Source organism: Limulus polyphemus, unplaced genomic scaffold (genome assembly GCF_000517525.1).
Source record: "Limulus polyphemus unplaced genomic scaffold, Limulus_polyphemus-2.1.2 Scaffold58, whole genome shotgun sequence".
NCBI lineage: Eukaryota > Metazoa > Arthropoda > Merostomata > Xiphosura > Limulidae > Limulus > Limulus polyphemus.
The window spans coordinates 1272453-1286381 of record NW_013665668.1 but is presented as its reverse complement, the minus strand read 5'-3'; the positions used below and the strand labels follow the sequence as shown (position 1 = coordinate 1286381).

At 29.9% G+C, this 13929-nt stretch overlaps 1 protein-coding gene across 4 annotated transcripts in view; it reads right to left on the bottom strand.

Moving 5' to 3' along the window:
- The window catches only part of LOC106464279 (probable ubiquitin carboxyl-terminal hydrolase FAF-X), a 155167-nt gene that overhangs the window by 25611 nt on the left and 115627 nt on the right, over nucleotides 1-13929 (bottom strand). For all 4 annotated transcript variants that reach the window (XM_022392384.1, XM_022392395.1, XM_013924410.2 and 1 more), the window contains 6 exons: nucleotides 9726-9899; nucleotides 7570-7711; nucleotides 5535-5712; nucleotides 5196-5316; nucleotides 3696-3771; nucleotides 1826-2000 (listed from right to left, as the gene is read on the bottom strand). In XM_022392384.1, coding sequence (XP_022248092.1) covers nucleotides 1826-2000; nucleotides 3696-3771; nucleotides 5196-5316; nucleotides 5535-5712; nucleotides 7570-7711; nucleotides 9726-9899 — 866 coding nt within the window. The remainder of the gene's footprint in view (nucleotides 1-1825; nucleotides 2001-3695; nucleotides 3772-5195; nucleotides 5317-5534; nucleotides 5713-7569; nucleotides 7712-9725; nucleotides 9900-13929) is intronic.

Here is a 13929-nt window from a genome sequence, read left to right as displayed (position 1 = left end):
TGAAAGCATAATAAATGATTTCAGTGATTTAAAAGCACAGGTGCTCTCAAAACATTGTATTTTATTTAAGGTCCAATCAATATTCTTCTTAAATTCTTAGATTAGTTTGCCTAGTATGTGATCATAAGCCATATTGTTAAAGCTAGGCCAACTGTTATAGTGCCAAGCAGCTATTAGCTGTTTTGATCTACATTTTGTTAAAAGTGCAAATCCTCTTATTAATAATGGGAACCTGGTTAATAAAAAAAAAAAGCATAATAATAATAATAATAATAAGTGAATAACAAAGTAAAAATGAGCAAACTAATAAATAACTATTTAACAAATATATAAATAAATAGCAGTTGCCTCCCTGTAGTCAGTGGGTTAAGTTAAGAGATGGCACCATGCTACCTGTACTGGGCATTCACAAATGTTTTGTGACAGGACTCCATAATTGGAAGGAGAAGAACCTGTGTTTAAAACTCCTCTTGCATGTAACCATAACCAGAAATGGAGTGATAATTGAGTCAGCCAGATAGCCAGTTACTTCGGAATTTTAAAGTTTAAATTTCTGTTTTCAATGAACTAATTAGATATGAGAAGAACATATGAAAAAATCAACCTCTTTTGAGGCATTATTCATCTGTGAAGTTAGGCCTATCCCTAGTTACATAGAGCTTTTAGATGCTGTATTTGGAGAAATCAAATGCTTCTGTTATCATTAAGTTGACTGGACTTTGCTTTCTTCTTTTTACCAAATATTCCAAAAATAATTTTCCCACCAACAGAAACTATATACAACTCTATCTTATCTCTATAATCTCTCAACTATCTGTGTTGAATTTAGTACCCAAGAAACCCCATCAAACCTATGGACTAATTCAAAAAATAATTAACAGTGATGGGCAAGTTATAATAGTGTAATATAGTCTGAAATATACAACAGAAGATGCCATGTGTTAATAAACTGAAAAAAAACAATTCTTTAGAATTCCTAATGTTACATCAAATGACAGTTAATAACACATACAAATTAAATACAAACCAAACTATATTATTTTCATGAGATATCAAACATACTGAAAGGCTAATTTAATAAAGCAAATTACAGACAACATCTTTTGGAGTTCAAAATCTAAAAATTATAAATAAATCTGAGCTTGGTTTTAACTTTTACCTATAATAAAGCATTAGAATTCTGATTTGAATGAGTTTGGTAAAAGGGTGAAACAAAAAGTCTCTTGTTATAGTGGTACAAACCCCAATAACTTTTAAAAGCTAAGTTCATAATGAATAGTTTCAGGTAATATCACTCACAAAAACAAGAAAAAATACCTTTTGTTTCTGTTGATTAAAAATGTTAGTAGGCAGATAGTATCTGCTAATCAAAATTGATTCTGTACTAAAAAACATTTGTATTATGCCCTGTACTATCATTAAAGGGAATAAATTAGACTTTTAGAGAGAAAAATCACTTTTAAAACTATGGTAATAATTTATTAACTTGGCAACATTTTGAGCAAACACTCTCTTTCAAGCCACAAACAAGACTTAATAGTCTCGAAACGTCACCAAGTTAATAAATTATTACCATGGTTTTTAAAGGTGCTTTTTTTCTCTAAAAGTCTAATTCATTTTATTTTATCACCTTCACATTTTTCTACTTATTTCATGCAAAAAAATTAGACAAAAAAAAAGCTTCATTTTCAACACATCTGGTAACATTGTATTTAAGCAGCAAACCATTTAAAAATAATTCAGTACTTTCTGCTAAAAAGAGGAGGAAAAGGTTTATAAAATAATCTATGGGGAAAAACGTATTTTTATCTCAAATTAATCCTACCTAAAGAGAGTTTATGCAAACTAGACGTCAGACTGTTAAGTTCTACATCTTGTCTTCGATAAAATAGGATGTAAGCATTCCACCATCGTTTCTGCCTTCTGTAAGACATCCGTTTCAACATGTGGTCGAACACTTCTCCCATATATTCTCCTCCAAAACATTGATTTTTCATTTCCTTCATGTAATGAAACAAAATGTTACTAGACAAAGCAAAGAAGATAAAAAACCTTCAAGATGTCTTCCTATGATTGATATAAATTAAAATAAACACTAAAAAATACAGAAAACTATGAAGTACATTTCATCTTACTGAAGCAGAAACTTAACATACATCAGCTCATATAGAAATAGCTTATAAAAATGGCATAACAGTACAACATGCAAAAATAAAATAATTTGGAAGTATGCATAATTCTATAGTATTCAATGATCAAAGGACAGTTTACACAACTTATAATAAACTGTATTATAGTTATAAATTCTTTAGTTATGTATTTACTCTGAAACTTGAAAAGAAAGATCTAATTTTCAAAACAAAAGATAATATTATTTGGTCTATCTGTAAACAGTAAAATGCCGAAGAACCATAAAAAGTACTAATGAGCAATATTTAAACTATACTCACCAGACTTCCATATTTTCACAGTGAAAATACTTAAACAAAAATACTCTCTAGTGTCTTAGAATTTCTATATGTTTTTCATTATTGATCACAAATTTCATTGTGTATATATATATACAATGCGTTTTAACTTTTTAGTATTCATCAATACGTTTCTTTTAACTTTTCATATTGTTGACTGAACCTGTTGCCTTCCTGCTGTGAATCATACACAAATTGTATGATTTACAAAGATTTACCAGCAAGCAGTAATCTCATTTTTCAAAATGGCAGTGCAACTATCTGTCAGGAGTCATAGTGATATTTTCCAACAATACTGTTGGTCAAGATCAATCTTTATCTAATGATTATAGTTTGTTTCAGTAAATAAGAATGTATTGTATTTGTGTGCAATGTTTGAATAGAACAAACTCAACAATACGTTCAATTAAAAAAAAAGTTTGTACCAATCGAATAATTTGCCATCGTAAGTCTTAACTTGCCATATTTGATAAACTTGAAAATCTTTACCTGATGTCTTATGTACAAGCATATTCCTGTAGCTTTCAAATGGATTTAACTATTAAAAAAAAAAATCCTAAGCCTCTAATTAGTTGAAGAGTATTTCAAAACTCTGTTTTGAGGTTAATTTGTTTATTGTGATTGACCAAGATCATTATTTTCTAAAACACAACTTATTTAAATTACAGTGTTAAAGTTCCAAACCTCCCCCTTTTTTATGATTATCTGCTTTGTCTGTATCCAGGTCAAAGCAGAGACCACTCAAATTTTTCAAGACTCCTTTGAATGGTACTATAAGTGCAAATTCAACCAACATTTTCACAGCTGAACAAAGAGAAAGTATAGAATCATAAATGTTTAGCTAACCAAAAATGTTGATATTTGAATCAGAAAAAATATAATATTTGGAGCCAGCAAAAAAAAAAAAAATGTAAATGACATGTTTACAATTCAGACACTTATAGAGAAAACAGAAACATCTGTTTTTAGCTTTTGTTTATGAAATTTACTACATAAGCATTGTATAATGTTAAAATATCAATTTTGCAATATTTTTAAGTAGAAGATCAGTGGAAATGGATTAGAATTATATTTTTTAAAGCTTAAAAGCTGAGTTATCAGTGTGAATTCAGAGTTTGAAAAAGTTAATAACACCAACAAGTTTTTTAATTACACTAGATTCTATGTGACATGTATTAAAAATAAATTTTTTTACCTTGAAAACCTGGATGTGTAAAAAATTCTTACCTCATCATCTTCCATCTTACATTCAGTGACTTCCCCATCATCAAACTTGTACCATCGATGTGTTCCATCACTATGTCTAAAAGTTATAAAATTAAAATTGAAACTTCCGTTAATCCTCCTCATTATATATAAATATTTATGTACAAAATCATATCAAAAATAATCCAAAAATATTATTTCTCATCATATACTTACTAAGACCAGATTTCAAACAGCTTCGAAGTATAATGAGAATTTTTTAACAATAATATTTCACTAGAAAGTACTTCAATTTCCCAATATTCAACATTTGACAACAGGATTAATATTGAACCTGGGTTAATTCAAATCTTTCCACAAATAAACTATTTCACACAAATGAGCAAGTTTTAATGTATGAGACAGAACCAGTTAATTGTAGAAGTTAAAAAAAATTAAATAGTTTCCTTAAAGGTCCTTCAATGCCAGCATAATACTACATTTTACTGCATAATGTTATTAAAGAAATGTGAAATACTAAAGCCAAGTACAATGTTACAGCAAAACTAATGCTAAAAACATTTTATGCAGCAATTCTGTCTGGGTTATCCCTTGCGTTTTATACATCACCACTGTTGCATTACTTCAAACAGTTCATGCTAAATGATTTGTGTCATAAGAGATTACACACAATAATATTTTCTCTTGGTAAACTTCTAAATATTAATACTACCACAGCTACATATTCTTCATTTTTCTGGATACTGATTCACATCAAACCCAAACAAATGTGTTTGTAGTTAAAGCATCATGGGTACTGAAACCAAATTTTTAGCATTATATGCCTGTAGACTTACCATTGAGCCACTGGATTTAGCATACCCAAATAAAACAGTTTGTTTGAAGAAATATTTGTCACTTATAGTTACTACCCTAGATCTTTTTCTATAACAAAAGGAAGACAATTCTTTTGCTTTACTTGTGATCACAAAACTCCATCACAATTATACATTAAACACTGAAAGATAAACATAAAACCTATTAATACTGGAGAATAAAACATGATTAAAGGGACAAAATTTCTTGTGAAGCATTGTAACCTGAAAGTATTCATATATCTGGATATAAACATGTTTTTATAACAGGGTAGGAAGTTGACAAGGTAGAGATAAAGAAGACAGTGTCCTGTTTGAACTGAACTTTAATTCAAGTGTTTTACAAATAATCTCATATATAAGTATCACACTGAATATTTTCTTAAAAAACACAAAATGGAGAAGATGACTAATATTCTGCAAACAAGCAAGAAAAAAAGAAAAGAGTCACGTTTCATTTGAAGTAAACCTCTTCCAATCTGGATCACTATTATAAAATTAGATGTTGTTGAAAAATTATATACGAGTTTCTATATCAATGAATGTGATAAAAAATCGTTTAAACTTTTTCAAAATAATAATTATGAATGCCTGGTGTTAACCATAAGTAAACTAACAATTCTTCAAAGAATCATTCACCAACACCAAAACTCACTAAAAGACGTACCTGTGTAAAATATAAGAGTAGTAATGACCCCCACTAGCTTGTCCACTGTGTACAACTATTCCATTCAGAATATATTTGGTACACTCATTTTCTCCTTCAATCACGTCTTCAACTATCTCACCTGAAACATCAGATTTATCTTTATGCTTGCCTATTATTGTCATTAAAACATTTCCTGACATTTTTAAGCACAAGATTAAAAACTGAAAAAGCTGTAAATAAAATTTTATTGGCAAATAGGGGTCTTCATTCTTATATGATCTGTCTACCCTATTGCCATATAATTATTGATAAGAAAAATACCAACAAATTCTTCTTAGAAAAATAAAAAAATCTTACCTTCCATTTTTTCAAGTCCCCTTACAGTGTATGGCTCCATGTCCAATTCTCGAGGAAATTCAAAATAATCATTAAATTTGATAGCACACTCTCGTTCCCAGTCATAGTCAAACCTTTTTAACTGAATGGCAAGCACAAGAGGCAATCTCTTTATGCACAATCTTTTAACTGTATCCACCTGTTACAAAAAAACAAAACAAATCATTTCTTGAATATTGAATGCCCCAACTAAACACACAGTAAAAGATAATGTTCAGCTCATCACCAAACTACACAGGAATATGTATAGGTTACAAATCAGAACAGTGGTTTCAAGTGAACAACATACTAATGATAAAATGGACCTTTTGTTTAATGAAATGAAAACTGATTTATGTTGATCATAGACTGGTATACAAGGAATGCATTATGAAAACTTCTGTTACACCTTTTAGACATGAAGACTTTGCTCTCTAAACATAGGATCTATGCCAATGTGGTCATCATTTTTACAGATCAATATCTATGACCAGAAGGTGCTCGAAAGAAAAATGCAAATTGAGTGTGTGTGTGTATACATACACACACATGTATATATATGAACGTAACAAGACAGTATATGTTGTCTTTACTTCAAAACATGCATATTTATGTCAATGGAGGCAAAAATATATAAGGTATGTGTTTAGTACTAAAATGTATGGAGGGAGCTACATAAGCTACCAGAGTCCCATTAACAGAGACACGGTACTGATAAAATATTAAATGAAATATGCATTAGACCTCCGCAGTAAGGACTTTACAAGTTATCTCACATACTACATAATGCAAAGAGACATTGGACTGAATCTGCTGGTCTGTGGGAAATAGTTCATTAGTGTTAGGTGGGTGTGCATTCAACAAAATGAGTATTTCTAAAATGCCAAAGTTTTCTGACAGATCTATTAAATATTCAAGTAGAGCATCTATGTACATCTTCACCACATTATGACACCTAATCCTTGGTGTTGACAAATCAGCATCATCATTACTAGCTCAAGCTTTCTTTAGCAGTACAGAGACCTCAGTGCAAGCTTTCAAGTCTGCTTGCCATATAAGAGATCCCATATCCCACTGACAAAAACTTCTCCATCACACTCTATAATGACATATAATAAAATTTTCACCTTGCTGGAGATGTTATTTTGACAATTCTTTAAGGATGTTTGCTGCTGATGCTTAGCAAACAGTTCTTTATCTTAGAAACTGACAAAAGTTTGTACTAATTTCAGAAGCGTGCCTCTAATCCTGTGAGCATCTGCTGATATGAAAGTTTGTGGGACTTATCAGCCACATCATGGTAAAAAAAGGCCTTGATTTCCTCTTTATGAGAACTAATATGTTTTGCACCATACTGAGTACCAAGTTTTGGATGCCTAGCCCATCCAAGTGCAAAGTGTTGCTTGTATATTCAAATTTTGAAATGACAATTACACTAGCCAAACCAACAAATGCATTGATGACTAAAATATCCATTTTACTGTGCTTGTACAAGCAATGTTAACAGTGCTCTAACTTGCTAGCCACACAACTGACTTTCAATTTATAAGTTGCTTTACATTCAGGAAAACATACCTTACTCCTAATTGCAAAAAAATATATAAAGTGCAATAAATCAGTTTTCAAATTTGGAAAAACAGTGTTGCCTTTTTTTCAAAAACTGGCTTTTAAATAAAATATTTCTTTTAACAAATATAAAAATAGAAATAATAGAAAGATAAACAAAGAATATTAAAACATTAACAAAACTTTATTATCAAAACAAGTTTTTTGTACACTATCAAATACACCTCGTTTATGAGATAAACAATAACTCAGCTTGACACACATAGAAATGTTTAAATGTTAAAATTAATAACAAAAATAACTATATGACAGACAATATTTTCAACAATATCTATTCACAATTTAAACCAGTCAGACGTTTATTAAGAACTTTGTGTCAAATCAATTTTAACATGTGTATCTATCCTAATAGTTACCAATTTTCAGTTTCAACTTAAGCTTCCTTTCTCACCTTTTTATTACATTTTTCACAATGATAAGCATTAGCTCCTTCCAAAAGATCCCCTTTCACATACTGTTCAAGGGAATCATGTAAGTTACTGTGGTTTCGGATGTCAATATTTAAAGTAGTGAAAGACTCTTCCCTTGAATATCTACAATACAAAAAAGGAAAAAAAAAGTGATAAGAATAATATCAATTAAAAATCTTAAATTCAAACCATTTCAGGCACTTAACCCTCAAATTATCAACTTGCAGGTCCTCCAATAGTATCTAGTGTTTTTAGCTTTTAAAATAAAGTTTAATTTGACAAATTATAGGTTGAAATTTACTGAAATACATGTCATTTTTTAGCAAAATACCTCTTGTAGAGGTGCTATGTTATAATCAAGATTAAGTCGTGTAGAACAAATTATTGAGGGTAACTTTTTAACCTTGTAACCGAGAATATTAATTTCAGAACTCACATCTTAAATTTAAAGCAAAAATATCTATAGATTTTTTTACAGGTTGAAGCATTAAAAAAAAAGGCTTTTATATGTTAGTACAGGCTCTTTGAGCATTTATATGTATTTTAAAGGATAAGCTTCTGAAAAACAAGTTTTAGAGGTCACAGGAAGGCCTGAAGCTGCTTTTATACCATTCACTACCAATAGGGTTCACATAATGCATCACATTTAGTAATTCTCTGATTGTGCCTGCTATAAAATTCAGTGTAAATAACTGACCAGAAAAATTTGTTAAAATCATTTAACTTCTATGTAATACTACTAGAGGCACGCATGGTATTTTTGCTTAAAGTTTGTGTGAATGTGTGATTCATAATTATTAGACAACCTGTAGCTAACAAAGTCATGTACCCACAAGCAACTTGGTGCATAAATAGTTTAGAGAAATATGGTGAAAAAGCTGATGAGGTCTGGATTCCATTGACAATTCTAGGGTTAAATCTCAAAATTCCATTGGCAATCCTAATTTTCATGCCTTTTTCTCCTAAGTCATTTTCTGTAAAGCTAATGCTACATAATATTCAGATAGATAAAGAAAGCCATGCCAGTGTCATGAGAATGAATTACACAGGCCTGTGATGGTTTTATTATCTCGAAATTTTTACAAGTTCTACAGTAAATCCTGTATGCTGAATCTGATATCCATTTTTCTCCATCATGTACAGATTTTTCATAAAATGTCATTACGCAATACATAAAAGAAGACCACAACACACAGTTTTGAGACTAAAAAATGTGGATTTCCCCCCAAAAAATCAGGATGAATGAGGATGCATATTCGTTTTAACATCAATGTTCTTTCCTTTTTTTCAGTTTGTTTGTATTTTTGTTAACAAACATAGTAATAAAAAATATTCATTGTAGTAAACAAAATAATAATTTGATCTAAGTAAGTTTTTTTCTTCCTGATTTGTAAAAAATCCTTATGTGATACAAAAAATTAATATTATTTTCGAAATCTGCGTAGCTGAATTATGGAAAATCCTTTATTAAAACCAAAACAACTTTTATGAAGTTTAAATTTGCAAGCCCATGTTATTTTCAAAAATAATATATGTTCCTACAAATTCATGCTTAAACACAGTGCTACTAGTATCAGAACATGAAAAAGTGAATCTTAAGTTAAAATAATCTAAGTTATAACAAGAGATTCTTTTTTAATCAATATATATACTTCAGTTTATCAAAAACAAATTCCCGATATTTAACCAACTTTAATTGTTACAAACGTCTCATTCTGAACCTAATTTTAAAATACTGCTGACCCCTTAAAACAATTTATTGAAACGGTCAAGCTATTCATAACTGTGCAATAAAGTTCAAAACTCATTTGCAATACTATAATTCAAGACACATTTCCAAGGCAAGAAGTAAAAAGAAAAGATTAAAAAATCACAGTGACAGAAAAGGGTAGGCATGGATTTTTACATTACTCTAATTCAGCTCTTTCCCATAACAGGAACTACATTGTAATTGGAGTAACTTTGTCACTGCAATAATTAGATTTTGTAACTTTTAAAGGTATTACTAATTTTAATGATAATGGGTTTTGTACTGGTTTAAAGTTCCTGAATATTAATCATAGCATATATATATATATATGAAATTATTTAGAAATTGCAATAGATAAAGCTTCCTAAGAGCTATCTAATATCTCACCTGTGTGGACAGTCCTTACAAATTTTTTGGTCAGCAAATGTTCCACCTAATATTTTGGATAAAATGCTATGTTGGCCCAAAGCCTTTAAGGACTCATCTAAACTATCTACAAGACTGTTAAAAAACTCTAAGGCATCATGCTGCTCTCGAAGATTGACAGGTTCACCCCAAAGCCTGATAAAAGAAAAAACAAAACAAACATTAATGCTAAACAGCAAATTATCTATACAATCTCCATATGAATTAATTTGTTGTTTTTTTCATTTTTATGCAAATCAAAACCAAAATATCACAAACCTGCTGAAATAGACGCGTTTGCAATTTTTTTTAAAACTAGAAACCAAAAGATACTTTTGAATATCTTTGGATTACTTATATAAAGCATATATATTATATATGGATGAATGCTATTGATTTCTCAGAAAAATATATACTGCTTGTTATGTCTGTTCCATATAAATGTGCTTAATATAAATTTTAGAAAATTTTAGATAAAAAGAGATAAGCTTAATTTCATTATATGAAGTTCTTCCCAAATATGAGTATATTTTGGATTTTACATTTTCATATAACTGTTCACAACAAGTGTGTACACAACTTACAGTTCTTGTTGTTAGGATTAATAACTTAAGAGAGATCTTTTACTGTAAACATCTTGAACACAACAGCTAGCCTGATGAGCCCCATTAATGGGCAAAAAGCCTCACTGGGACAGAATATAAAATATACAATGTGGTTAAAATATCATTACATTCTTCTTTACTTTCATTGATAAGTTCTTATAATAAACACACTTTCTACCACAGGACTCAATAACTAATAAAAGGTGAAAATTCTGTTGAAATATTTGTAACAGAAAAAGGTTAAATACTTCAAAATCTCCTTTGCTTTGCTCACTAGTTTACATTAAATGTAAAAATGAATATTATGTCAGAGTTTGAAAGAAGCATCTACTAGGTGTGATCAAGAGGTATTTGTCTGCGGACAGAAACAATTTTCACTAAGTAATAAATTACAATCCATTAAATGAACTGTTTGTATGAGAAATGTAAGGGTGACCAAGTATTTAACGATGAGTCATGTATATGTAAAACTAATTTTGTTACTTCATTTGACAATCTATAGAATATTTCTCTTAATAATTCACAGTGAGATGATTTTCAAACACTGACCTGACTTTTTTTTTAAACAGAGCAATCAATGATTAATTTCATTAATGATTAGTAAACAAAGGTAGCACGTATTCCCTATTGGAGATGGAAATATGTGAACAGAAAAACACATCTTAAAATGTAATTTTATTCACACCGTAAAAACAAGAAAAAGTAACTTAAACAAGGTGGAATACTAAATACTAGTATTCGTGCCACCAATAAATACAAAAGTTATACTCGGGCCTTAGGTAAGGAGCAAGATGTAATAATATATGTTAATAATCAAGCCATCAATCGAAACTAAAGTTATAATCGGATCTTGGACCAAGAAATCCATAGAAATTGTTTCCTAACAATATGTATGCCTTCTGAAAAGAAATGATGAATAGAAGATATTAAGTTTTTAACCAAAGCATAAAAAACTATTAATAACCAACAGCAGACAACAAGCACTCCTACTGACCTCTAACTAAATATTCGTTGCTGTGAATTATAAAATATCATTCTGAATTTATGCACAACTGTTTATTTTCATGTATCGAAATAAATGAGAAAAAAGAAGCTGAGTTAGTTGATTTACTTTAAAAAAAAATCTAATATCCTATGATTTGTTTGTTTGGAATTTTCTGCAAAGCTACACAGGCTATCTACACTAGCCATCCCTAATTTAGCAGTGAAATACTAGAGGGAAGGCAGCTAGTCATCACCACCCATCGTCAACTATTGGGCTAATTTTTTTACAAACAAATAGTGGGATTGACTGTAACATAATAACACCCCCATGGCTGAAAGGGCAAGTATGTTTGGTGGGACAGGGATTCAAACCCGCAACCCACAGATTGTGAGTCAAGTGACCCAGCCACCTGGCCATGCCAGGCAATATTATGATTTGAACACAGAAAAAGCAATGGAAGAAGGTTCCAAGCATACATGTAGAACAGCAAATTTTGCATTAAGGTGAACTTTAATATCACACTGTGGAAACAACGTCACACCTATTTAGCTACCAAAATGCTGAACAAGTTATGCAAATGATGGTCTGATTAGCTTTGTAAAATAAAACAAGACATTCAGCATAACTGACATGAAGATGCTGTGTGCTGTGGAATGAATAAGTAACTATTAACAAATAAATCCTGAAAAAAGATTCCTCACAGTTTATACCACAATCTGACACTGTAATACATAACTTAAAAAAGTATATGTTTAACTCTCTCAAGTAGAAAGTGAATTTTAACTTAATATTTAAAATTATTTTCTTTGTTTCAAAGGGGTCAGTCGAATTGACCAACCTCATAACCACTTTGTACTCGTTCTAGTTTCCATACTATAACTTTTAATAGGGTATGTGTATCTTCACAAAATTTGGCAGACTTTTAGTAAACATTACATGTTGTTTGGACACAAAAATCAGTTTTTTTTTAATGAAGTATTTTTACTAAAGACTTGTCAATGAATATACTGAATCTTTTTTTGGCTAGTCCAAGTACAAAGTGAATTTTAAATTAATATTTAAAATAATTTTCTGTTTCATTTGTGTAACCTCCCAAATCTCCTAAATAAATATAAAACTTTACATTTTATCTGTTATTACTTCTACCCTAAAAATATATTTGGTTCTTCAGTCAGTAGACAAATCATCAAAGTATAATGAAAAGTTGTACAATCAGAAATAAAATGAGCAGCTAGGCCCTTTTATCTTTATTATTGGTCATGAAGCATCAAAGTACTTCTCCTGAGTTTAAACTTCTAAAGACTTCACATTTATTTTTGATGTTTATTTTAATGTCAACAACTGAAGAAGAAATCCACTGAAAATAAAGCAACAAATAATCACTTGTGTCATAAGACTGTTTACGTGACAACATAATATGATACTCTTGAGAGCAACAAAACATGCACGAAGAAATAAACCAATTGACTCTGAGAACACAATGTGGAATTTATCAGCTTATGTATCCTACAGTGTTTACACCAAGAATTCCCCATAGTGATAAAAATCTCGTATCCGTTCAGAGCAACAACTTCACAATTCAACAGTTTCAGCAACATTATGACTTTCTCCTTCAACTATTTACAAACAACTGTCAGATTTTACATACACAGAAAACTGCTATATATCTTGATAGTAAACACTTAGTCAAAAGAAGTAAGTGGGACTAGGAAAGAGGTTTCAAAAGAATGCAGTGGGAGAAACTACTCTACAAGATTGGCTAAATGTATTGACATCTCACAAATCAAAGAGGTGGAAGATTCTTATTTTATATTCTAGCTTTTCTATATCCCAAATTCGAGTTTCTATTTCATTAACCACTGAACATGTTGTATAATAGGCATAATAAAATATAAACTGAGCAATAAGACAATAGGAGTTGCTATGTGACAAATAAAAATTGATATTTAGGATTTTTTCTTTATATTTCCTCTTAAATTAAGAAATTAAAACATATATAATATTAAAATTTGAATTATACACTGTGTTTTGATTTCAATTTCACTGACATAAGTAACAGTAAATTTATTTAATAAACTTTTGAAAGTAACTCTGTAAAAGGTCATGACAGCAAAAGGGTTAAAAAAAAGGGAATATTCGTGAACAGTTAATGTTACTAAGAAATGAAAATTGGAAAATATAGTGCTAACTGAAGAGGTAGAAATGAAAATAGTATTTTTTTTCTCCACACAAACAGCATTTATGAAGATGTTAAAATATGTTATGTTTTTAGCTATATTAGTAAACATTACTCCTAGTTTACTTTGTTTTATTGGCTCTTTCTGCTGTAGTTGAAATACATCAAATGTTTCTTTTTCATCTAATTTAGAAAATTACATACATATGAGCACATTTACAGCTTTTAACAATAGAGAAATTAATTACAGCATATAACTAACATGCAAGTGTCCTAATTGCATGATACTACAGATCATTCCATTTTGGTACTTACTCTACCACTGAAGATTCAGTGGTGACCTATTCAGTTTAGTACTTTGTATGTTTTTTACTGAGATCAAATGTGTCAAGACTTACAAATACTTGGTGTTTTATCTTT